General features: G+C 37.9%; 1 protein-coding gene across 1 annotated transcript in view; it reads left to right on the top strand.

Moving 5' to 3' along the window:
- The window catches only part of KPNA1 (karyopherin subunit alpha 1), a 52521-nt gene that overhangs the window by 14079 nt on the left and 11875 nt on the right, over window positions 1-26567 (top strand). Inside the window, exons 3-11 of the mRNA XM_075108207.1 lie at window positions 892-999; window positions 2820-2919; window positions 3453-3547; window positions 5558-5689; window positions 13860-13948; window positions 15784-15883; window positions 16475-16638; window positions 17644-17722; window positions 20615-20740. Of these exons, the coding sequence (XP_074964308.1) occupies window positions 892-999; window positions 2820-2919; window positions 3453-3547; window positions 5558-5689; window positions 13860-13948; window positions 15784-15883; window positions 16475-16638; window positions 17644-17722; window positions 20615-20740 (993 nt within the window). The remainder of the gene's footprint in view (window positions 1-891; window positions 1000-2819; window positions 2920-3452; window positions 3548-5557; window positions 5690-13859; window positions 13949-15783; window positions 15884-16474; window positions 16639-17643; window positions 17723-20614; window positions 20741-26567) is intronic.

Genomic DNA, 26567 nt, shown 5'->3' with positions numbered 1-26567 from the left:
ATGAAAATTTTTACGTTGGCAAGTTATGTGAAAATTAAGATTTTATTTGAGCACATTTGAGCTTAAGTGGGCACATCATACAGTAGCTTAGAAGGAATAGTGTTCCACAAGGATGACTATCACTGACCTAGGGTTGTTACAAACTTAGCAGTTTTGCATATTGTTTCCTCCCCATTTTCTCTGGAGGGAAGAGTAACAGCAGGTCTGTGTCAGGACTGTCTTGCCTGTCTGCAGTGGTGCAAATCTGACACAGCTTGATGCTGGTGTTTTGTTTCCTGAACTCAGCAGGCCAGTCAGCACCCCCAAACCCATCTTGTCATTGCTAATGTTTCTTCTAAAGAGACAGCTGGATCAAGGGGAGAAGCTGTAGCCTCTAGCTCTCCTCATGACATCTCAAAGTGGGTACCTTCTCTAAGTGGTAGCAACCAAATTCTGTTTATCCTGGCATAATTTCTTTAGACCAATCCCATGTGATCATCATCTAAAGCCCTTTCTGCCTCAGTAACTCAATTACCTCAGCCTCTGCAGGTGTTCTACAAAGAGCTGTTACACACAGTAGTTTTTTAGGTCTTTGAGCCCCAGCATCCTCTGCCGCTCAGCTGTAAGAAAGCAATTGTCTGGAAGCCAGTGATAGTTCATAGATGGAGGCGGATGGTGAAGAGAAGGGAATATCAGTGAGGATTTTCCAGAAATTTGGGGGACCAGTATTCTAGCACCTTGCTGGTTTAACTTACTCCATGACTAAACTTCCTCCATTTACTGTCTGGAGGAGTCCTGTAGCCAGTATACTAGCTTCTTTTAGGTTTTATGTAATTTTTATTGCAGCCTAACATGACACACTGTGTATATATTTGCTATATGATATATATTAAATACTTTTTCTCTCTTTAGTTGTTTAAACGCCGAAATGTTGCAACAGCTGAGGAAGAAGCAGAGGAGGAAGTGATGTCAGATGGTGGCTTCCATGAGGCTCAGATGAACAATATGGAGATGACTTCTGTAAGTGATGAGAAAGGAATACAGTGTTTGTTGAAACTAAGCTGGCCTGTTGTGCAGTGGCTTGAGGGGAATGGAATTCCAGAAAAACGTTGAAAATGGCATTCAAAGAGCTATGGACAGCTCTTAAACACCTGTTTCAGTGAACTGCCCTGAAGCAGATTACATGAGACAAAAATGCCATGGATAGAGTGAGTGGTTGCTCAGTAGATATGCTTTCAAGAAAATTAAATAAAATGTCATTGCTCCAAGCAGGCTGATTACTTCCTGCTTTTGATGTTCACCATTATGGGTGATTTTTATCAACCGTTGCCTGAGGTTGTTGGGTTTTTTTAATCTGAAATTCATAACGCTTGAAACATGAAAATACAAACTAGGCAATGTGTTACTGCAATTTTCAAAGTAAAAAGGGGCTCAGTGGAAGTCTTTGTTAGTAGACTTTTAAGTGGTACCAATTTTAGCTAGTGTGTTGGAAACACAGCTAGACCTAGCTTATCTATATGTCTGTGTCCTTAAACTCCTTTCCAAGCTGGAATTTCACCCTACAGAAAAAACTTTTAGTGGAAATTAGACTGTTCTGCTTTCTCCCTGTTTCTTCACCATAGTCTTCTCCTTGGAAAGAAAAATGGTAAGGTGTTAGGGCTGTAACAGAGAGATTTAAGGAAAGTGCCATCCTCACATAAAAGTCTGACCACTGATCTTCATGCTTGTGTCTGCATTCAGATTATGCAAATGATGTTTTCATACAAATCAGGCTGGGTTTGGTTTCTGTTGATGGTTATACCAGCCTTGAAAATTACTGAGAAACTGAGAAATCCCTGTAAACAATGCAGTAGATCACTAATAGAGTATATCGTTCAGGATAGTCTTTAAACGTCAACAAGCCCTAAATACCATTTCATTGTTTGTCTGGAAGCTATTGTGAAATTAATAGATAATAAAAAGTTAGGAAAGGAGCCTGTCTAATTGAGATAGATACTACCGTTATACAGTTTACTATTTTAAATATAATTTATTTCAGGGTCTTAATAGTTGGAGCTATTGGAGCTGATAGCCTTTACAGAAAAAGCTTAAGTATTTTCAGCACTGTCATCTGTCTCCCTGTCTTAAGGGTTTGGCTCAGATCTAAGGGTTTAGATCAAAAGAAGTGGAAGAAAGAAAATCTGACTTTCCTTATGCTTCTTTACATGGGTGTACATGTGTGATGAATGGAATGTCAGATTTTACCTGGCATAAGAAAGGTTGCTGATTTAATTTAGCCCTATTGTGGAAACTGTCAGTATTATGGAAAATTTAACTCTCTGATTATAATGACAAGCATTAGATTTGTCAACTCCTCTAAAAATGACAGGTCCTGTACATTTTGGTGTAAGAGTGTGACTCAAAATGTACATGTTGCAGAAATCTAAACAATAGCGTAATCAAAGTGGTGTTCTTGCATAATAGTAATTGCTGTTCCAATTTAAACTACCTTTTGTTGAAGCTGACAATTTTACATTTATTTTAGAGGAGGGGAGATAGAAGAAAGGGGAGAGAATACTGGTGAGAGGTTCTGAAGAGTAATTTTCTTGCCATAGCTTAAGTAAAATTTGAATTTTGGTTTCTAGAGAAGAGTACGCTAAAGAATGATGCTGCTTATGTAGATTTACATATATGATGACTCATTTGTTGTCCATACTGGTCCTATCTAGGTTTTTACTCAATAAGAGATAAAATTTGTACCAGTTTAGCAAATGTTGTATCCTTTTTACCACTAATTCCAGATTTTCTTTTCCCTCTTGCTTTCTATTGCTCTTGTTCTGTCTCCCCTACCTGAATCCTAGAGTGCAGTCATCACCTCTGATATGATTGAGATGATTTTCTCCAATAGTCCAGAACAACAGCTTTCAGCCACCCAGAAATTCCGAAAGCTTCTTTCTAAAGGTAAGGGCTGAAATTACTTGGAGAAAAATTTAGAAGCATCACTGGCATGTGTTTTTACTTTGACAGCAATAAAGATTGAATTTCATACAGAAATTTCTGAGTGAAGCTCTGTTTTGGAAAATGTCAGCGCTAGGTGTATATAATAGTCACTTCAGTTAAAACTACTAAATGATGCAGTTGTGATCTCTGCTCTGTAATATAATTGTTGTAGACAGTGTCTCTATGGCTCAGATATGCTTCTTTACAGAAGCTGAGCTTTGCTTGTGCCTGAGTGACTGCAGAACCACTGCTGTGAAGTTGGGCTGCCTAAATTACTGAGTGCCTTAGTGATTTGAATATTACCTGAAAGTTAACTTTTGGTGACTTATATGAATCCATTGCTGCTTAGTGTAGATAAAGCAGTATTGCAGAAAAAGAATACATTTTCAGAAAAGAGGAGTTGGTATGTCATTGGATATTATTTTGATGCTGTAACTTGAAAATTTCCCTACAAAGAAATTAATGTATCTAACTTCGCTTTTTGTTTTAAATAGAACCAAATCCCCCAATAGATGAAGTCATAAGCACACCAGGAGTGGTGGCCAGGTTTGTGGAGTTCCTCAAACGAAAAGAAAACTGCACATTACAGGTATGCAAATATAAATATATATTTATCTTCCTATATTATGAAGGCATTTGGTGATGCAAATTAGGTAGAAAATAATCAGTGATTTGCTTAATTGGCTGTACTTCCTCTCTTTCTCTTCACTAAGATAAAAAAGCTATTTTATCTTCAGGGTTTCTAGCAAGACTTCTGATGGGAACAGGAGACAGACACACACATACACTCATGTCTGAGTTGTGTAATGGCTAGTATGGGATATTTACACTTTCTCTTGTAACAAAACCAGAATGAAATATGGACCTCACCAGATGAAAAGCTATTAAACTAAACTTCAGTGGGTTTTTTGTACTAATTGAAGACAGTTTTAAATCTTTAGAATTATGACTTAGATTTTTGATTAAACTAAGAAAAGCTAGAATTAGAATTACAATCCATAATGATAAAAATAGAAACCTTGAAACTTACTTGCTTTAGTTTGAAAAACTAAATTGTGTCTGTTACAATGGTGGTTAATTTGTCTTGGACTTGCTTCTTGGAGCTTTGTCTCATTTCCAGCTGTCCTTTTTTATGGTCAGAGTTCTTCTGTGCGAGTAGAAGGTGAAAGAAAACAAATCCTCTAGTAAAAGAAAAAAAATGTTAACAGGTTATCATTAAATAAAATATACAGGTTAGAATCAATGTTCTTTCAAAATGCATAAGGCAACAAGTTTGTTAATGCCATTTGAAATCCAAATTTTGGTGAGTGGAGATCTGAAAAAATTTAATACCTTTTTTCCTTACCCATTAGAGAAAAGGTATTGTTTATAGGAATTACTTTTCTAGTTGATATACACAGAATTCGAAAGGTCAGTTAGCTACTTTTGAGGAATCTGGGGGCAATACCTAAGAGTATATATCAGATTTGAGCCAGTTTATAGGCTTGCAACTCCAGTGGAAAGTTTATAAGCAATCTGATTTAAAAAAAAAATTAATGCCTTTTATTACTTGTAGGGCCTCTAACATGGAAGCCTAAGACAGGCAGATAAAGGGAAACAAGTTCCTAATATTTGAAGGGCATATTTTAATAGGAAGGGAAGGTAAGGGTAGAGGGTACCTCATCAAATGCAGATACAGCTCTAGTTTAAAAAGCAATCATAGACCGAGTCAAATTCTCATGGCCTTACTGGTATAACATGTATTGATTTATACATGAAAGGGGCAAAAATCAGTCAAAGTTGAAAATTCCAAGCTTGTCCTAAAGAGTTAGTTACAAAGCACTGACGATATAAACCCAAGTACATAGCTCTTGATATTGCATTACAACTGGTTAATTTTCCTTCATCTTGCCAAATCAGTCTGGGTGCTTGGCAGTTCAGGTTCTGCAGGCAGAACTTTTTGGTGTGATCAGTTAGGAAGTTCCTCTTGACCTCACTTTAATATTTCGTTTTACTTTGTCAGTGTTCCCAAAATTGTTCCTTGGCACAAGTGTAGCTTTTGGGCTTCCCATTCTAGGCGTTCCTGACAGTAAAATTACAGGAGAGCAAGTATTATTTTATGTTGGCTTTGAACTCTAGCTTGAAAGTTTTCCTTCTAGTTCATTAATGATGAGTCTTGCAGTTTTGACGTTGTGTGTTTCTGCTTCATTGCAGCCCATACTCTTTGTGTATTACAACAATATACTTTGGAATTGTTTATTCTGATCACATCTTACTGGAAGAGAATTTCTCCTTTAGTTGGTCAGGAGGGCAGGATTAATTGTACTTTTACAAATGAAGTCTTTAATAATTAATAACACTTAAAATTAAAAGCCTTACAAGCCTAGGCTTAATTGTTGAGTTCTTATTTCAGGCCCATTTCAGGATTCTGTGCGTCTCCTTAGCAGGAGTTGCTTTTATGATTAAATCCTAAATCAAAGTTCTTGCTGCGTGGGTTAATTAGTAATATCTCATGCTTTCCCTACGCCAATTCTTTCTGCCTTTAAAAGACATTTAGTCTTCATTTTTGGTGTGGCACAGAAGACTTTTAGTAAACTTTCTTTTCTATTTTGTTTTCTAGTTTGAAGCTGCGTGGGTGCTGACAAATATTGCCTCGGGAAATTCTCTTCAGACTCGAATAGTGATCCAAGCAGGAGCCGTCCCCATCTTCATAGAGCTGCTTAGTTCAGAGTTTGAAGATGTACAGGAACAGGTAAAGATTAAGAATGCTGTTGGGTTCTTTGTGTGTCTGTGTGGTGGTTTGTGGGGTTGGTTTTTTGTTTGGTTGGTTTTGGGTTTTTGTTTGTTTTGTTTGTGTTGGTTTGGGGTGTGTGTGTGTTGTGCTGTTCTGAAAGCCTTTAGAGGAAATGCAGTGTTTGGCAGTTTTGCACAACAGTTCCTTTCTACCTAGTATGTGTCAAGATATCTAAGCCAGCACTGTATTTTTCTTTTTCTGGAAATATATTTAACCACAGCCAATGGGGTAATATATTTTGATCTCTAATGGGTTATTATTTTTGTGTGTATTGAGGAATTCAAGAAGCCTTGTTTAAAAATTGCTTTAGAGATGGAAAGTTCATGCTTGTTTCTCCTGAAGATAAAGCATGAATGGAGATTATAGTTCCTACATTCTCTGTTTCTTACAGAGTAGATTAATATTCTTTAAGGCCTAAAGGGATCAATGTAAAGCACAGACCAAACATTTGACTCAGTAATTTCCACGTGAGATCCAGACTTGTGTTTGTCTGAAATACATCCTTATTCATATATTCTTGCTTTGAAGATTTAGGGTGATGAAATATTAATCATGTTAACAAATAGTTTCAGTTAATCCTAACTTGAAAGTATGTACCTTTACTATTCAAATTTGGCTAGCTTTGGGTCCAGGTATTTGCTTTTGTTTCATTGTTTACTCAATTAGTAAGCTGTCTGTTTTTTTCCTGTAGCTACTTACAGACCATAGCGTAAGTTTTTCTTGAGCAAATGAAATTAAGCTCTGAATTCTCATTATGAGGGTATTTCTGCAGTGGTTGGTTTGGGTTTTTTTGCAATTCTTTTCTGAACATTTCTTTGTTTCAATATCTTTTTGTGGTGGTGGAATTGACAGCGCTGGATATTCCAGTAGCACTTTTCCAGCAATGCTTTTTGCAGAGATAGTACCTCATATTCATTTCTACTTTGCAGACTCTTTGCCACAGAAGCTGGCTACAAGCTTAGGTTAAGCTGATTATCCAGTATGATTCATCGTTCTTTTCAGAACCACTGACTTACCAGGGTTCAGTTCTCCATCCTGGAAGTGTGACCTCTACTCTCTGTTCCTAGATGTCTGACCTTGCATTTGGCTGTACTGAGATGCATGGTCAGAAGAGTCCTGACTCATAAGCATTGGATTGCTTTGTGTAACTTGTCTTTCTTATAGCTAGTTCAGAATGTACCACCTGTACTTAAAGGTGCCTCACATTTTCCACAAGACGGATAGATTCCCCCCGCCGCCCCAGTTGCTTACAGCTTTCTAGTTCTTCTACTCTGTAACTTTCCATTTTCAATGGTCTGTCTCACGCTGAATTATTTTGGAAAACATTTTTTTAAGAGAAATTGAATTCAGGTGCTTGAGAAAGTTATATTAAAGGAAATAAGGGTGGGTTTTTTGTCTTTTTATTTTTTAGCTTTCTTTCAGGAGATGAGTCTTTGTCGTCATAGAAAGTAGAAAAGTGATGGGGAGCTTGCCAAAAAGGTGGATAAATGCTGTGTTCTGCCCATGTGAAAATCCATCCAGACGTAGCTGTTTGATGCTTTTTAGAGTTTGATTTTTTTGGAGTTGAAGTTGGTGGCATTACTTGCCAAATTCAACCATCACTTATATGGTGCTGTTCCTGCAGTATGATTGCTTCTTTGAGTGTAGTAAGGGCTACTCCATTTTTTTCCTCCTAATGATCTTCCGCACAACAACTAATTTGGGGTTTTTTATTATGTTATCATCCCTACTGATGTTCAGAGAGCAGGTGGGAAGAGTGAACCTGTTAGAATGAGTTATGCAGCCTTCAACCTTAAGATATGTGAATTAACAGAGACACTTAGGGGCCACAGTTAAGTAGTTTATCTGCCTCTTTCCCCCTCTGCCTCCTAATAAACTACTGACGTGTTAAAGTTCAGATTGCAGGCAGGCGGAGTGGATTATAATGACCAGAAAATAATTTTCTGTGCAATTCAGGTGCTGAATCTGTGATCTCTGTTACCCGTAAGTCTTTGAATACCAGTTACAAATTGCTCTGTAGTAAGCTGTGCTAAAGAAGGAAAATGTGCCACTGCGAAGTGTTACCTATGCCTTTTTGTGATGGGTTTCTGTGCCGCAGGTCTAGAGGTTGCAGCCCTGCTTGCAGTTGACTTTGGTTTAAAGGCAGGCCAACATGAGAGAAATGATATTTTTTCTGACAGCTTTTAAAAAATCCAAACACTTCACCATAATATCTACTAAAACAAAAAAATAAAGGCATTAAGCACTTAAATGTTAGCTATTGTACTTCTGCCTAACAGGATAGCATTAGTACACAGTTGCATAGTATTTTTCCAGATGACTCTTGTCTCATTTACTATATGTACAGATTGTTGCCCTGGTAACAAATCAGTGGGTAGTAAAGGAGGCTTTTTTGTCACACCATGTCTATTAAAGTTGGAACACACTGTAGTGAACGAAGGAGAAAAGGGAAGGTATTCTTACGATTAAGGCAATTGCAGCTTTCTGAGATAAATGTACCTGCTGCTTAGTGTTTGATGCTGGGCAGTTTGCTTATATCAGCTTTCAGTAAGTAGATACTATAGTTCTGTGTTTTTTGAATGCTTAATGTGAAATATTTGTATTTCATTTTGTAGTTGAGGACAGCTTAGCACTTTTGCATTAGGTCTGTGTCTTGAGCAGAACTGGGTTTTTCAGGCTGCGTTTTTGAAACTGGAAGATATTTGACCATAATTTTCTCCCCTGTGAAATGATGATTCTTATCTTTTCTCACAGTAGTACTGTGAAGATTATTATTTGCAAGCAACTCTTGCTACCTTTGCAACAAATTACAAAAATACAGGAAAATACAGAAAATATAAGTACGTGTTCAGGGCACATAGGCTGAAAGCTAGTCCTACAGCCATATATAGTAAAGGATGAAGAGAAAAAGGAAAACATTGTTAGTAAGCCATTCATTGTGCTAAATAGGATAGCAATTCTGTAGAATGAAATATAAGTAATAATTTTTAATATGTATCACAGCATAAACTAAAGAACAACTAATATTCACATGGAGAGGACAAGGGGGAATGGACACAAGTTGCTCTCGGAGATTCCGATTGGACACAAGGGAAATTTCTCACAGTGAGAACAGTCAACCATTGGAATAGTCTCCCCAGGGAAGTGGTTGATTCTGCCACATTGGATGCTTTTAAGATTCGGCTGGACAGGGTGCTGGGCCATCTTGTCTAGACTGTGCTCTTCCTAGAAAGGTTGGACTTGATGATCCCTGAGGTCCCTTCCAACCTGTGATTTGGTGATTATTTTAATTCGGCTTACTGGTTAACCATTATCCACTAGTTTTTTTTGTCTTACAGTAAGCCTTACAGATTTACACCACTGAACTTATTTTTTTATTTCAAACTTCCCTTAGAAGTGGCTTGGGAACAGATACCAGTTTACCCTATCTGATCATGATTTTTCCAGTGGTTATTTTTAATATTTATAAGCCAATTTTAACTAATGTATTATACTTTCTTTTGCATATGCTAGCTGCTGAGCCTGGTGTGCTTCTAAAGCAGTGGTTTTATAGAAGTCAGCATGAGGGAATCATTATAGCTATGTTTGTTAAGCAAGATATATTTTAATTAAATTATATCTTGTGTCTTTTTGTGAGATCTGTTTTGCATTAAGCTACGCAGGCTGGCGTTTAATTACCCTACCATCCTTTAACACTTTCATTGTTTACGTTGCGTATCAGTCTTACTCAGATATTCCCTGTGATCAGTGGTCAAACCATTCGACATCCATTTTCCCACCAAAGAAATGGAGTTTCCCCGCAGCCTGTACTGGTGCATGGGGTTGTTCCTCCCCAGGTGCAGGACCCTACACTTGCTTTTGTTGAATTTCATTAGGTTCCCCCTCAGCCCAGCTCTCCAGCCTGTCCAGGTCTCGTTGGATGGCAGCACAGCCTGAAATATGTCAGCCTGAAATAATTTATAGCAAAGGACTCCATCAAAGCTCTTTGGACATGCTTAGGGTTGATCTAGCTGCAGCAATGTCTTAGCCGCAGTTGTCTCCTTCATGCCTTTGCTGAGGTATTTAAAACCCAGATGTCAACTTGGGTTCCTTCATGAACATTGAATTTCCTTCAAAAACCACGTAAGGCATTATGCTCCCTGAGATCGTCTCACAGTGACAGATGTGTGTCATTGAGCTCTGCTGGACAGACAGTGGCAGGAGCATCCACAGCTGCCCTGTTCTCCTTTGGGAATGTTTGTGTGTTCAGCTAAAGCAATCCATTTGTTTTTTCCCCTCAGTATTTTGCCAGTTCTAATTGTATTGCTGTTCCTTTTGATAACCATCAGTTGTTTGATAGAGGTGACCTCCGAGTCTGGTGTCCAAGTTCTGTTTGGTTTTTACGTCAGCAGTCCTACTAACTAGGTCTTAATAATCAAAATCAGGAAAAACAGTTGAGGCATGAGTGTGAGCTATTTTCTCTGTTTGGGTGGATGAGATGTGAGAAATAAGGAACTATGAGCACCCTGGCCACTAAAAGGTGTTTGCTGTGTTGGGTCATAGCAGAAGTCCTCTCCTAGGAATCTGGCCTTCTTGTATCCTTCCTTGTGTCTGCTTATCCATTCACACTTGTATGCAAGCTAGTCTTCACCATCTTCATCCCAGTGTTAGATCAATTTCCCAAGTCAGTGGCCAAAAGCAGAGAAAGTCTTGAATCTCACTTCATAATATTTCTTCTTTACCAAGAGGCACAGATGCTACACACTGCTGGTGATTGGTTTAAATATCCAAAGGCCTAATGAAATAATGGCTGAGAGCCTTCAGAATCCCGGGAAGGTTGTCAGAAAGCACATTGATTATTCACAGAGAAGGCACCATATGGCTCAACAGTACTCTACAAAACTTGCACTGTTACTGATACTGAAGTTGTCCAGCACTGCAGGAAGAAACACTGGAGTTTAATAATGAGTAAGATAAACTAGAGACCTGCAACAATCAATACTCCACTATTAGCAATAAATGGAAATTTATGTAGGTGTATAAAAAATAGATGCTGTCAATTGACAAGGCAGCATTTGTGTTTTCAGTTTACACGCAACTTTGCTACCTAAGATGTTGGTTAAGAAGTCAGGCTACAAATCTTAAAATTACAGGTTCTTCTAATCTTCAGGTCTGGATGTAGGTATTGGAAAGTAATGAAATGGAATTTTTTTAAGAGTCAATTTTTTTAAATTTAATAAACTCTGAAATTTAATGAAATTAAATATCCTTTTACCTCTGCAACTATCCAGAAAAGAAGATAAAAACATTTGAGATGTGTAGAATGAAGCCAAAATGTTATGGCAAGCAAGCCATTTGCATCTTGAGGAGTGCACAAAAGAAGTAATGGAAATCACTGAAAATCACTCAGGCAAACAGACCCTGAAGACACTAGTAATTGTTCACATGTCATCTGTGGGTACTATGATAGGGCTTTGTATTTATATCAGTGTCCAACGAGAAGAGTTTAAATGAGCTTGACTTATGTTCCTCACTTATCTGAAGAGCTGAAGTAATTCCTTAAGGAAAGACATCTTCCTTGTTGAATGAAACCTTGCATATTTTTCTAAAGATATTTCAATTTCTTTGCATCTTGTGTGCTATCAGTCATTAGCATTACAAGGATTTCTTGCAGCGTCTTCTCTTACCAAGTCCTGTGATATCAGACTACTCAGCCAGACTTCTCTTGCCATTAAAAAAAAATCAAGAGTGGGAAAGCAATAGAGATGCTATTTGACTTCTCTGGTCAGTCTTTTTGATGTGAGATTTGCTGTTGCAAAACTAGTCTGTCATTCAGGGTCAGAATGGATTCTTGGATTAAGTGATTATCACTGTTGTCCACCCTAAAAATAGGTACTGCTATAATGGCAGAAACAAAGTCCAGAGACAAGTGAAATACGGCTTCCAGGGTGTTTTAACATGTGTAAGGGTGTCCAGGCAAGCAGATCGTATCTTCATACAAAGTTACCCACATGTTCAATAAAAGGAAATTATTGCAAATTCTAACTTTTTTCACCCCTAAACATTTTTAGAAGATCCACAAGTTTATTTAGAAGCAGCTGAAATCTTTGATTCATTCCTCGGGCTTCTCATTGCTGCAGAAATACAAGCACTGCAGTGAGGAACAAGCATAGCTTCTTACAGTTTTAATACAAAAGACATTTTGCAGAAGGTGGCATATGTTCTGTCTCTTAAGCTAAATTTTTTCAGTAGCTGCCTTCTCTGTCTTGAGTCCATGAGGCTGCCAGACCCAAGGTTATACTTCTGTTGTGACAAAAGTTTTTCTGAAATAGTTGTAGAATAATGAGAATTGGAATGAGAAATTAAGTTTTCATGGTGAAGATAAGTTTTGGGAGGACATTGTGTAGTAATGGCTGTTCTGTTTCACAGGAAAGGTCAGTATAGCCTGGTGCCCTGTCTCTGACTATGGCAGACAGCAGAAGCCTGGAAAACAGTAGGAGAACAAAACAAACTAATCCTTCTCCAGAATAGTGTCCTAGTCTCTTAACAACTTGCAGTTTAGGGACTTCCAGTTGATCTATCTATGGTGTTATTAGTAATACTGGTACAAAGGAGGAGTCTGTCTATTTTGTATCTAGTAAACTGACAACTGTATCTACATTTTGTATATACATCTGGTTTTAGCTGTATTAATTTTGCAGGATTTGCTAGGGGGTTTGGGCCTGTAGAGTGCTTGGAGTCTGTTTTTTAAAGTAGCATCTTTTTGCCACTGTTTAAAAACATGTTACAGTAGAAATCTAATGCAACAAATCAATTGACATCATACCCATAAAGAATAAATAAGTTTATTTCAGATTATCTGAGAACTTCCTTTAGGTAACAAATTTGGCTTATCCTGCCAATTTTTTTTGAGGAGTAATTTATTTCAGGTAGAGATACAGGGAGAAAAACATGTTTATTTTGTGTGGGGAGCTTATGTACATTCAGTTGGAGAAATAGTTCTGCACTGTTAACACATTTTACTGCAAATAAATACATGGCCTTCAACTGAAGATAAATTTGCGGAGGACATTCAGCAGCTGTCCATAATAGATAGGATTGCTTTTGTCCTCTATGTGCAGTATTGGAAGTATTTCCAGTGGTTGTGCAGATGTATGGGTCTTACCAAATAAGCAGATACATGTATGTATTTGATATGACACTTAGCCCTCTGCTAACTTGAAATAAATAACAAATGGAGTTTCATACACTTTGTGTGACAAAATATTGTCTGTAAATTTAATGGAGTTCATCAAATGGCTTTTATACTCCATACAGACTACTTTTACTTTTTTTTCAGTTAACTCTCGTATTAGTGGACAGTGATATCTAAACCACCACTTGACCTTAATGTATAAATCAAAAAACAATTAAATATTTTATTTTCGTCATATTACAGACGATGGATTTCATGTTCTTTAATGATCTTCTTACATTTTAGATATTTTCTTCTCAAAATGAAGGCTTCCATTAGTACTGATGTCCAAGGGAGAAAATAGCTGTCCTTGCGTTTTGCCGTGCTTACATCTTAATAGGCAACACTGGTTCTGTCTTGTATAGTTTTGTCTTAAAGAATATGTGCCAGTGCTCATCTGAACTCTGAATATTGGTTTATCTTGCATATAGATTTTTTTTATCTTAGTTGGTGTCAGCATTCTTAATATGACCGTGCAAATAATGCGTGCTTTTATGGCTTCTTAGGAGATACTAATGTGGGCTGTTCCACACAAACATTTTTGGGTAGGTGCAAACTTGCTTGACCTGTGCAATGAACATTTGGGCTTGAGCCAGCTCTGAACCAGAAGGAGTGCAGAATTAGTATCTTACTAAGCTTGAGGAGATAAGCTCATCTCTTATACTGTGGACAGAACAAGGTTATGTCTGCCTGCAAAGCTGGCTGTTTTGGTATTCCTCTAAGGTATGTGTAAATATTCCTGAATCATATAGTGAGCTTGGGTGTATATATGTAGTGCTCAACCAGAATGCATTCCCCTTCTGTACATTGTCCAGGATCTAACAGTGAGAACAGAGTATCTCCCACTCTAATACATACACTTAATTGGTTGAATTGTGAAAACAAAAGTAATTGCTATTCTGTTTTTCATTGCAGGCAGTATGGGCTCTTGGCAACATTGCCGGAGACAGCACTATGTGCAGAGACTATGTATTGGACTGTAATATCCTGCCCCCTTTATTGCAGTAAGTCTGGTTTAATATGTTTTCCAGAATTTTGCTTGAGTGTCTCATAAGACTGAAGTTTCTTTTTTGCCTTGGAGAATAATAATGATTTTTAATTATTGTGAACTAATCAGACTTCTAATAGGGGCTCCTGAACTACTTTTGTAATGGAGCTAAAATGGAAACATGTTTTAGGAGCAGCTAAACTGGAACTATTTTATTCTACAGAGTGGGTGGATGCCTGGGCTTATTATAGAGTCATAGAATAATTTAAGTTGAAAGGCACTTCTGGAGGTCATCCAGTCAAAGCCTTTCTTTACAGCAGGTGAGATGAGATTAGATTGCTCAGCTACTTAACCAGTCAAATTTGTAACATCAAAGGTAGATTCTGTAACCACCTGGGGCAACCTATTGCAGTATTTGACCATGGTATGGTGAAAAACAGTGTTCTGATACTTAATGAGAATTTTCTGTATTTTACCTTGTGACAGTTCCCTCTTGTCTTGTCACTATACACCTTTTGAAAAGGATCTGGCTTCCTCTTTTCTTTATATACCTGTTAAACTGTTGGAGGCAGCAGTTATATCTCCCCTTACACAGTCTCCTTCTAAGGCTGGAGAAATCCAGGCCTCTAACCCTCCTGTTATCATAATCATCTTGATGGTCCTCTGCTGAAGGACAATAATATTGCTGAAACAGTGACACCATCTTGTGTTGTCATGTCCAAATTAGGATTACTCAGTCTCTGTCCTTTTCAAACTCTGTTTGCAGCAGTGGAGTTTTTCTAGTGCTCTCGTAAAGACATTGGTACAGGTGGGATGGCTATGAGAAAACTTGAATTGTTATAGTTGTGGAAAAACTGGGTTTTGCCTTACTGCATTCTTCCTAGGCCAAAGAACCCTACGGCTAGTTATTTCTAAGTTGTCACAAAACATGCCTTGTTTAGAGACTTCACACTGTGTTTGACTCAATCAATTCCACAGACATCTTTGTCAGTGCTAGGATTGATCTCACATAAAGGGACTCACAGTGTAGCAGTGACTGATGCAGCTTTGGTCAGTGTGATAGCCCTAATGTGAGAGGGCAGTTTTGGTATGTAGATCTCATAAAGGTGTCAGAGTTCACCACATCACTGGGCTTCCTGTGTCTTATGGAGCAGAAGTTGAACCCTGCAGCTGGTGTGGGGATGCCACCCCAAAACAACTGCAGGAAGAGACTGGTTTGGGGTGCTCTGTAGAGTCGTGTTCTAACAAGAACCCAGTGGGCAAGGCTGTCATGCTGGGACTGGAGCCAGTGTACACAGAAAGTCTGTAAACAGTGCTTGCTGTGAGATACATGACTGTCATGAGTGTTTGGGAAACCCTAAACCAGACTATATGCATTTTCTGAGAATAAGTTTTGTTCTCTTTCACTAGTCAACATACAAAAGTGTAAAAGTGGGGCTGACAGACCAAGACCGACATAAAAATGCAGTTCAGAGAAGAGAGTGCTCTCCAAAACTATCTACACACCGTTTTACTTAGTGCAATTTTGTCACAGTTCTGTGCGTTTTGACTGTTAATCTGCCACATCCATATCTAAGCAATTAAATGAATACAATTTTAGTGTAATGGTTATTGTTCTTGTTGGGATACTAGGATTGATGTATCTACCATGTGTGTTAGTATCCAGCCATCAAGGATGATTTTCCTCAGGATGTGTTTTTATAGGAAAAAAATCTAGCATATTTTGCCCTGGTGTATGTTAAAATGTAGCCCTGAGTTTATTTTAGTGACTCATGCAATTGACCCTACAGGGTTGCCTGGCTCTGATTTTTAAAAAGCAAAGGTTGGAATTTTTTTGTTTGTTTGTTTTAGATTGCTTTCAAAACAGAACCGTCTCACTATGACCCGAAATGCTGTGTGGGCTCTATCCAACCTCTGCAGAGGGAAAAATCCTCCTCCAGATTTTGCCAAGGTAAGAGGTGTTTGAAAGGAAATGGGTTGTGAGGTGGTGGTAGACAAGTAAGCGCGAACATGGTGAACTTTAAACTAAATAGCAGAAATATTTCAGAATTCCTCTGAAACAATGTGTAGATTTCTTACAGATTAAGTTTTTGAATATATTTAGTCCTTTGGGCACACACTCACAGCCATTGTTTTAATATAGCTGCCTCCTAGCTTTTTGCTACTGTTCCTGTACTGGAGATGACCATCCCACGGCAGAACAAAACTCTGTACCTCTTGGCTGCTGTAGTGCAAAGTATGGGACATCTTAGCAGACAAGTATGAGTTTAAGTTGCCAGACATCGTACTGTAGTGGCTGCAGAATTCTTATAGTGCTTTTCTGCTGGCATGCTCCTCTGTGCTTCTGTATGCTGCAGCCCTGCTGTACACAGCTACAGCCCTGCACAGAAGTGCTGCCTAGGTCTGAAATTTTCTGAGTATTGAACGTTGAGATGCCAATGCCTAATCCTATAATGTCACATACAAAATTAGCTGACATGTTAATAGATCTTCTGGCTCTTTTATTTGCACAATGTATGTATCTCCTCTTAATGTCTTACAGGTTTCACCTTGTCTTAGTGTGCTTTCTTGGCTGCTCTTTGTCAATGATACTGACGTATTAGCTGATGCCTGCTGGGCTTTGTCCTATTTGTCTGATGGCCCCAATGATAAAATCCAGGCTGTGATTGATGCAGGAGTCTGCAGAAGACTTGTGGAATTGCTGATGTAAGAAATTTATTCTGAGCAAATGTACTATACACTCTTTTCCCTAAAATTAAGGTTCCAGCAATAGGAAGTTTAATTAGATAATGTCTTGAAATGTAGTAATTTCCAAAAAGCAAGGTTTGAGTTTTAATTTTACCTCTCTGTGTTCAGTCTTCTCTATTCATCATGAGTAACAGAAACAAGGCAACTCTTCTTGTACTAGTTTTGCTATTTCTTAAGAGGTGTTTTTTCCTTCAGCTAACCTGCATTTTTGTAAAATCCATAATATATACTGGAAATTTCCCTGCACCATTGAAGTCCATCTTATAATTACCTACCAATGTGGGAGTTGGGGTCAGGGAGGCTGGCCTTGTTTAGAATCATTTCTTCAGGTCTAAGGGAAGGACATGGAGCATTCAGTTACCTAAGAACAAGAAATAATGGTTTTCAGTGATGTAAATAAAGACTATTAAGGCTTTTAAGAGTAACACAAATATGATGCTGGGTTAATGAATAGAATGTCTTACTTGAGGTACCATTTATAAAGAAGTGTTTTCATTTGAGAAGAAGATTCCTTACTTCACCCTTCCTATCCCAATCCTGATTTAAAAATTGATGGGGGATGCATATGACAGAAGATGATCAAACTGACATATGCGTTAAACACACAGCTTCTGTCTGTGTTCCTCTGTCTCATTCTCTGCCTTTGTGCGTGCTACATTGTGTTTCATAGTTAAAGCTGATTACTTTTACCCTCCCAAGGATGCCTATACTCCAAAGTACTTGTATTCTTTTAATCTAATTTTTTTTTAATGCTGCCAAATGATACCTAAATGCCTCAGTATTTAGAAACCCTAGACAGACTTACCATTAGTTTAAAATGAATGTCTTGATTCAGGTAGTGAGAGTTAAGTCAGGTTTAGCAGGGAAGTTTTCCCCTGGCTGATGGATGTTCCTTCCTTGAGGATGTAAATATGGAGGTGCTTTAGGATGGTTAACACTTAGATATTTCCTTGGTAATTTTAGGCACAACGACTACAAAGTTGTATCTCCTGCCTTACGAGCTGTTGGGAACATTGTCACAGGAGATGATATCCAGACCCAGGTATGGATTAACTTTCTCTTGTGTTGTACTGCAGTGCATCTTTTTGTTAGTTTTGGTAACCTATTCACAAGCACCTCCTCTTGTTCGTTTTGAAGTTTGAAAGTGAAGGACTGATGACACTAGCTGCCTCAAAACATGCTGGTTTTCATAGTTTGTTAGTGCTGAACTGCTGGTGGTTCATACATAGTTGTGTCTGGGATTTGTATATTGCTGTGCAATGTCCTTTGAGGATTTTTTTTTTGTGGTTTGTTTAAAGGCTGAATTTCATGGAGAATGGTGTGCCATGGTAGGGCCATTGAAGGCCTGTCATATCTGATGCTGTTGGTAGTCTACGACGAATATACCAAAAATGAGTGTCTGGTCAGATTTTGGATGGTATATAGCTATGTCTGGGCAGATATTTGGAGAAGCATCAGTAGGAGGCAGTGACTCCCACCACTGTATTGGAATTAAACTGCGGGTCAGGAAACCAGATGCTTCAGAGGCACTAAGTTGACATCCTGCTGCTTGGTAGGTTTTGCAAGAGACAGCAGCTCCCACCAATTTCTGAAGTCTGTGCCTTGCATATGTGTGTTACCTGTGATCCACTGTCTGGTGGCAATCTCTTTTTACATGTAGAGCAGAAGCTCCAGTTACGGGCTTCTGCTGCTGTGCCTTATGTTGAAGTTTCTTCCGACTTTGCATTCTGACACCCTTCTGTGAGACTCAGTTGGTAATATGAAGAAGAGTACAGAGTAGACTACTGTTCATGAAACTCTACAGGCTCTTGGCCTCCATCTCTAGCGTGCAAATTAAAAAGCATGCCTGTGTGTTGCTGAGCTGTCTGACCAATGCACAACCAATTGGATTGAAGTGACAGGCTCAGAGGCTTGCTGTGGTGTGTTGTTGACTCTGCTAAAACTGATGGCAGAAATGGCATCAACGAGTGGTGGTAGCTGCAAACGGGAAGGTGTGCGCAGTGGGGGCAGTGAAACGGACATCCAGGAAGTAGTGGTAGCAGTTAGAGCTGTGAGATGATATGAAGAGTTTGAAGAAAGATGCTTTCAGTGAGGTGTAGATGCATAGAGTTTATGATTCCCCGTTGCAAAGTGTTAAATTACTCCTTCAATGTAAATTATACCAAAGCTAAAATCTAAGTTCCTAATCTTGAGGCTACTTTCAATGCTTGCTTTTTGTTTTGTATGAATATATTGGAATTATGTAGTTCTGTGTCAATGAGATCAGAGATAAAGATAGATTAGCAGAGGCAGGACACTGAATATCTTATCACTAGTGCTAAAGAAGTTTAACATGATTTTTTGATTGTTGCAGTATTTTCTGTAGCTGAATTGCATATGCATTCTTGTATTTTTTAATGGCATTTGTTTTGCAGATCAGTCATAAGAATGAGGTGCATTTTGTGATTTCATAGTTTCATTAAAAATAAAACCACAAGGAATCACTAAATTGCATGTAATGCAGGTTATTAAATATGGCATAAATCTTAGATTTTAATTTAATAAAATGTTTAAACTCTTTCGTTGCACAAAATTTTTTGAGGGGTGTACCATAAACTTTCCTAAAAATCTAGAGAACTGTTTAAGTAGGATAGCTTGATAGCCCTGCCTGTAGCTTGTGCAGTATGCTAAAGAGGGGGTACAGAATGCATATAAAAATTCTCCATCAGAAGGAAGAGCCCAGCTTTGACTGTTGATAAATTTCTGAATATGAGCAACATACAAGACAGTTGCCTGAAAACTTCTCTGTACAACCTCAGAGCACAAACCTGCTTTTTACTTTAATCTCATTTCTGACTATTAACAATTGCCAGTGGTTGGAGATGGCTAAAAACATAGATACTGTGCATGAAGAAAAAATGTTTCTTGTCCCAGCAGATACCTGATACAGTCCTGAACAATAATCTCTGCTTTTTTAAATCTTAATTTGGGGTAGAAAGGTTGGGGGGAATATAAGCAAGGGAATTCAGTCCACAGATTCCAAGATCAGAAGTCATCACCGTGATTCAGCTTGGTTCTCTCATTCTTTTGACCCCCACAAATAGACTGAAGAATTTCTTCTAAAATTCTGTTACGCACTGTCTGCCTAAGCTGCCTGCTTTTACCGTACAAGGCAAAACCACCATGCTTCTTGGTAGGCTCTTTCAGTTTTTGACTGACTTGTAAGAAGTTAGAATGTAATAAAAAAAAATAATTCATTTCTCAGTCATTAGATCTTGTTATGCCCTTTTAGAGGGTCAAAAAGCCCTTTACTGTCACACATGACATAATCAACTATTTTGTCTTGTAGCATCCCTGTTGTGGGTCATTTCCTCTTGTACTTTGGGCACTTAAAATTTTTATTTTGGAAATGCAAGTTTCCCTGCAACTTTTCTGCTCTGTAATTGCAAATTTTCACTATTTTTTTTTAAATAAGAATTGCCCATTCATAATGTCGCTCAACACAACACTGGCAACATTCTGCCCTGCTGTGCCAGCTGATGCAGAAAACAGAAGTAGTTGGAGCTTTGAAGTACACAAAAATACAGAAAACAAGACAACAGGAAAATACTGTCATCTTATTTTTGGTTTGGTCATAATGGGCTTAGTATCTTCTTGTGTTCGGGTCACACTGAAATCATTATGAAGGCATGATCTCCTACCTGAATTACTCAGTTGTTTTGCTCATTAGCTTTCCTGCAAGCATTTACTCATTTATTTCTCAGTTCTTCATGGTTTTTTGTTTTGTTTGTTTGTTTTTTGAACTGTTTGGAATCATCAGATGGGATGTGCTTTTTAGATTTTGAAGGCATTGTATTCCTTGTTCCTGTGATTCTTTATCTTCCTCTAAGGTGTCGTTTGTTTTGTTTGTTGCTTTTTTTCTTGTTTTTCTTCCCTTTTTTTTCTTTATATTCAGGTAATTCTGAATTGTTCAGCCCTGCAGAGTTTACTGCACTTGCTAAGCAGCCCAAAAGAATCTATCAAAAAGGAAGCATGCTGGACAATATCTAATATAACAGCTGGAAACAGAGCCCAAATCCAGGTAACCTTTTCAGCTATGATATTTGTCTTGCAGACTAGAAGAAACATGTCAGGCAGTACACTTTTTTGTGTATAAAGTGCATATCTGTATGTATACACAGTCACAGATATATAACGACATATAAGCAGAAGTAAATTATAGCCTCTGTGCATAATTAGAATATTTCAATTGCCCAGTCACCTCTCAAATTATTTAATCTTATAATCACCTACAGATTTTAAGGTGGGGAGGTGGTTATGGTAAAGGAGGACAAAATGAGGCTAAGCTCAAGAAAGCATTGTCTTAAATAATTTGCTTCATGTCTTCAACAATCATTAAGACACAGAAATTCTCAAGTACGAAAAGAGTAAGCCACAAACTTTAAGAATCAAATAACTTTACATGTTTCTTGATTTCACCACCGGATATGGACGCCTACATTGTAAAATACTTCCTTTATTCCTGTTTATATTTTCTTATAATTCCTGATACAGGCAGTTGTGCTTAGCCAAATCTAAAATTACTATTTATTAAACTGAACAATAATGGGGGATATCTAACACGTTGCATTGGGATATGTCCTTTCTGATTATACCAAATTTTGTAATCCCTTCATGTTAAGTGATAGCACACAGAAGCAAATGAAAGTCTCACTCCCTTGTGTCAGTCTTTACAATTAGGCCTCCAAAAGATCACATCTTTTTGCTGAGTCTGGACTTAGTGTCAGCCATCAGGAAGAATTCCCAGGACTTGTCTCCAAATGGTATAAATGAGGGATTGACCATTGCTTCCCCAGAGAAAATATTTTCTTTGACTACATAAAGAAGGAACTGCTAAATATATTTTGTTTTCCCTGGGTATGGAGTTTTTTTAGAACAGCTGCACTAGGGGAGTTTTTTTGCTCGGCTTTCAAGGACGATGCCTTATTCCTTCTCCTTTTCCAGAGGTGATGGGAAAACGTATTGTAGTGGAACCAGGCTTTTTTTGATAAATGTACAAGGTTCCTATAAAAGCAGTTGAATGAAAAGTCTCCTCATGTAAACCAAATTTAATTCTTCTGAAGTTACATTTCTCAATGCTCTTCTCCCTTACTGGATACAGAAAGTATTTTCAGAGATTGCAGAGGATGTGTGGAAATCTGGTTGCACATACCTATTTCTCTGAGGAATAGAAATAAATAGCAGAAATATTAGACATTAGAATTATTTGTCTCAGTCATTAGTAACCAGGTAGAAACAATGCATGTTCACACAGGAAGTAAACCAAGTCCCATCATACATTGGCAAAAGTGGCCAAGGAGTACTTCTTTCCTCCATATGCTTTTCCTTGGAAGGCAGTCTGGCACCTGCTAGTCTTATATCTGATGGCTCTGGATTATTCATTCTGTAGGATCAGAATTGGCATAAAGTGGTTAACCCTTTTCACCCAAGGGATGGAATCACTTCTCTTTTTGCAGGAAAGTTGCAAGAGATAGTAAAAAGGCTGCATGTTTTTCTTGAGGAAAAGCTGTATTATATCCTTTGCAGGTGGTACTTGCAATCTTTTGGTTATACATTCTCTCTTACAAAGAACATTCAGGTGCTGAAGGGTCAGTGTAAAGCCTTAATACCTTGAATGAGGTCTTCATCTCAGAAAGCATAGGAAATAAAGTTAATATTTTTGAGGAAGGTAACTCAGTCTCTGCTGAGTTCCTGGAATTAAGAGTGAATGCTTATCTAACTTCAGAGATGCTTGTGTTAGGAAACGAGTAGGCAAGAAAATAAAACTTACAAAAGTGGAAAGCTGTGTAGGTCCTTCTTGTCTGAGGTAAAGATTTGACTAAGATGGAAGTGGAACTGTGAGCAAAGAAACCTCCTACAGTTGTATTTGCTCTGGCTTTCTCAGTCAAGGTTTTACTTGTACCACTGAAGATCATGGTTTTTTGTCAGATATAGAGTATGATATGGTTACTTAATCTAACCTTGGTAGAGCTCCAATAATTTTGTTTCTGCCTTTATTGTGGCTTGTGTGTTTATCTGTGGATTAGCTGAATTTCTAAGAAAAAGTGCTGTGTAAAATCAGCAGCTGTACTGTTTTTTCCTGCATTAGCAATGGTAATTGCTGTGCAATTAGCAGTGCAGAGAATGTAGTTACTACTGCTCATACTAAGGTAAAAAATGTTTTTGCCTTTGCTTTTCTCGTAGTGAAGAATCTTCTGGCTGCTTTATCCATGCTGCTACCACCTTAGAGTCAGGGCGGAGCAGTATTTTCTCTCTAGAAGGCCATTACTGCATTTTCTAGGAAGTCTAAGAGTATTTTCTGGGGAAAAATCCAGCCCAATAAATTTTCTTAACTTTGTATTTTTTCCCGAGTCTAGCAGAGTGTTGCTTCAGGATGCACAATCATATAGGAATGAGCTTGAGAAAATTGGATATCTGTACAAGTCATTCCATAAAGAAATAAGTATTGGAAATGGCAATAGAAAGTGAAGTTAGTTATTAGAGCATTTTTTAAAAACTTCATGATTTCTATTTACATAGTCTTATTCTGCTGAAGGTACAGTTGTGAAGAATCCTAGAGGTAACTTAAATTCTAGTACGTCAAAGGTATTTCAATAGTGTATTTGCTTCTGTGACTTCTGTAGATGTATTCACTGTACCACGTCATCCTGTTCAAGTGAAGGAGTAAGTGCCTGTCCTTGTTTGCACAGTAATCTTACTCCTGGTATTCATTACTCAGACCTGTAAAAGGAAGGCTTTAGGTGGAGAGTCTTAACTACACCCTTGGTAATCCTCTCTTAAACTGTTGTCACATCTTTATTTGAAAACAAGTAAGGATAAAATAATATCTCCTTTGTTAAAACAAAATTTGCCTTATCTAGCTAAACAAAATCATTAGATACATCTATGCATGCATGTGTTCAGTAGTTTTAAAAGGTTTTGGAGTGGCTTATCACCAATTTAGATCCCCCCCTTTCTACTGAGAACAGATTAGAATTGCTTTATGACTTGGATAGTTGAGGTAGCGAGGCAGGAAGAGGGAAATTAATGCTATGAGCCATTAGTATTGCACCTTTATGTCTAGCAGGTGATTCTTTAGAAGTACAAAAATGCCCTTAACTGCATGGAAAAAATAGTTGTTGTGGTTGTGTGGGTACAAGCTTGCTTTCTCAGGACTCTTGCGTCAGGAAGAAAACATGGTGTCAACCAAATCACCAAAATACATGTAGATTTAAATGAATCCAGCTTAAAGCAGCTGCCTTAGGATGTGTCACAGACAAAGTTGGAAGGAAGTTGATGACTCAAGTCCAGGAGGAAAAAATGTGCGGAGCAGCTTCTCAAAAGTGAAAGCTGTAGTTCATATAAGAATCCCTCAGGCCCCATTCAGAGTAATTGAGCTGCCTTCAAACTCTGAGCGCACACACGCTATATAGTGAAACACTGACTGCCCTAAGCGCATGCCCAATTTAATCTATACTGGCAGTTATGATTAAAAAAAAAAAGCATTTATGATTCTGAGCAGGAGATAACTACCCTGCTAACTGACACATTGCAAGCCATGTCCATCATGAGGCTTAGATTTTTGGAACTGCAGAAGGAGGCCTGTTAGAGGAAAGCTGTGAAGTAAAGGACATTGGAGAACATTTACAGCATACTTGATGAGAGATATCAAGGCCACTGTTTCTTGGAAGTAAAACTGGTAATTGCAATGATTATCTCATGTTGAAGGGAAAACCGCATTACAGATACGTAACAAATTCCAGAAAAATTTGAATTCTTTAGTTTCTAGTCTCAACCTAGAGAAAGTCATGTGAGATATAAGGTGTGATGAAACCTTGTTTCAGCTCCAGAGCTGATACATCTGCTTTTCTCAGAAAACTCCCTCTCTGAGGTATTACTTCAGACAAACTCTACTTAATGTCAAAATCATTGCAAACATTTGAGCTGAAAAACACTTGAAAATAATTTCCAAAATTGGAAAATGACATTTGGTAAAGTGTTTCTTGAAGATGGTCATATGCTAAAATGGAGAGTCTGTTTTTAGTAGTGAGGAGAAAGGAAAATTCCTATCTGAAGAATATCTGATTTAATTAAGTTCATGGATGAACTTATTTGTGAGTTGAAGTATTTTTTTCTGTCTAAATTAATTTCACATTTCAATTAAAACATTACTTGTTGAGAATTGATATTCCTGACAGAAGGAATTCTAAAATATAGATGCAGCTCTAAACTAAATAATTTATTTTCCTTTCTCCCCTGTCCCTCCAAATTGCTTGATAGTTCCTAGTAGAGGTCATAGACTGTAGCCAGATCTATTCCAGTCTCTGTGATACTAATTGGATATTGAAGATGCACAAACTTAGCCAGAAATCGGGCAAGAATAATTTCAATACATGGTAATTTTTTCTTGAAAGTTAAATGTCTGCCTGGCGTAGTAAACCACATTATTGCGAGTATTGCAAGCTGATCTAACAAGTGGGTTGTTGCTGCGTAGCAGTTGGGACGTTAGAATACTATGGAAACTTCACGTAGTGCTCAAGTCATAATCTAGCCATCCCTTCTGCACACCAAGAAGGAAATTAAATATTTTGGTAAATCTCATAGGTATTTTACCTAACCAATATTAACAGACAGAGCTATATTTAGTGTTGTTTAAGATTGCATTGGGTTACACTCCTTCCATCCACCCACTCTAAAGTATAGAAATTTAAACTTAGAGGGAAGGACTTATCTATTCATTTCCACTTTCATACTGCCTACAATGCTGTTTGGTAGCACGCTCCAAAGGCTTTCACTGCCATTTCTAAAAGATAAGACAGCAGCCTATCACCATCAGAATTGCACTCAAACACAGTCAAGTAAACCCTTTCTAGTGTTAAGGCAGTATTATAGTCAGCATGCATGAAATGTGTGAAAGTAAGCACTGAACTTTCTTTTGTAGCCACTATTAAAGCACAGGAGGTTTGGGGTTTTTTTGCCACCAAAGGTGGAAGTGAAAGCCTTTCAGAGTGTGTTATTGGCAGTGCCTAGGCAACGGAAAAGTGTCGTGGAATACCGCAGTCTTTCCCCTCTTTATTTCTGTGCTTTTAAGGTTTGGGTTGGATGTGTATATCCTGATGCAGTCATGATTGTCACTAAGTATAGTTTTTGTTTGTTAATTTCCTAGTTTGTATACAGCTTTGCTGTACTTCAGTGGATAGCTTCCCCAGTCAGGGAGAAGGGGAACTACATCTTCCTGGGAGTCAGAAGGAGAACTGCACAACTGAAGCTAAATCCTGACTGTCGGCCCTTCTGAAGGGTATGAAAGGCTACCACATACCTCAGAAAATGTTCTGTGTTTAACTTCGCAACCTGTTGAAAAGCTATGAAAGGCAATACATCAGACACAATCTTCCATATCTGACAGTGAAGACATCATAAGAGTTCTCTCCTGTTGACAGGTTAAGAAACTTATAAATTCTTTTCTAATATACCTTAACTTCTCACAAGAACATCTGGAAATCTGAGTATGGCTAGGCATGGTAGCAACAGGATTTGTGCCGTATGTTTTCTTCCTTTAGGGTTTCCTGTCCTTACTGAAATGTGACATGGACAAGTGTAGCAAATGATACATTGCCTGTCGGTTTTAAAAACTCTGGAATGAAATATATTTTTAGAAATTGGGGTAAAGATACAAGCTAAGAATTGTCAGAGGCACTTCTCCAAAAAAGACCACAGTAACACCAGGGACGTGGAAAAGGAATGAGATGATTCACACAGTATTGTGGTTTACACAGGCAAACTGTGTATCAACTTACTTGAGTATAAAGTATGTTTGGTTTACGCCATAGTTTGCACAAGTGGTCTAAAATCTTCACATGCTTGTGGTG

Source organism: Phalacrocorax aristotelis, chromosome 1 (assembly GCF_949628215.1).
Source record: "Phalacrocorax aristotelis chromosome 1, bGulAri2.1, whole genome shotgun sequence".
Classification (NCBI taxonomy): Eukaryota; Metazoa; Chordata; class Aves; order Suliformes; family Phalacrocoracidae; genus Phalacrocorax; species Phalacrocorax aristotelis.
Note: the sequence above shows the minus strand (reverse complement) of the source record. Positions and strands in the feature narration are given on the sequence as shown.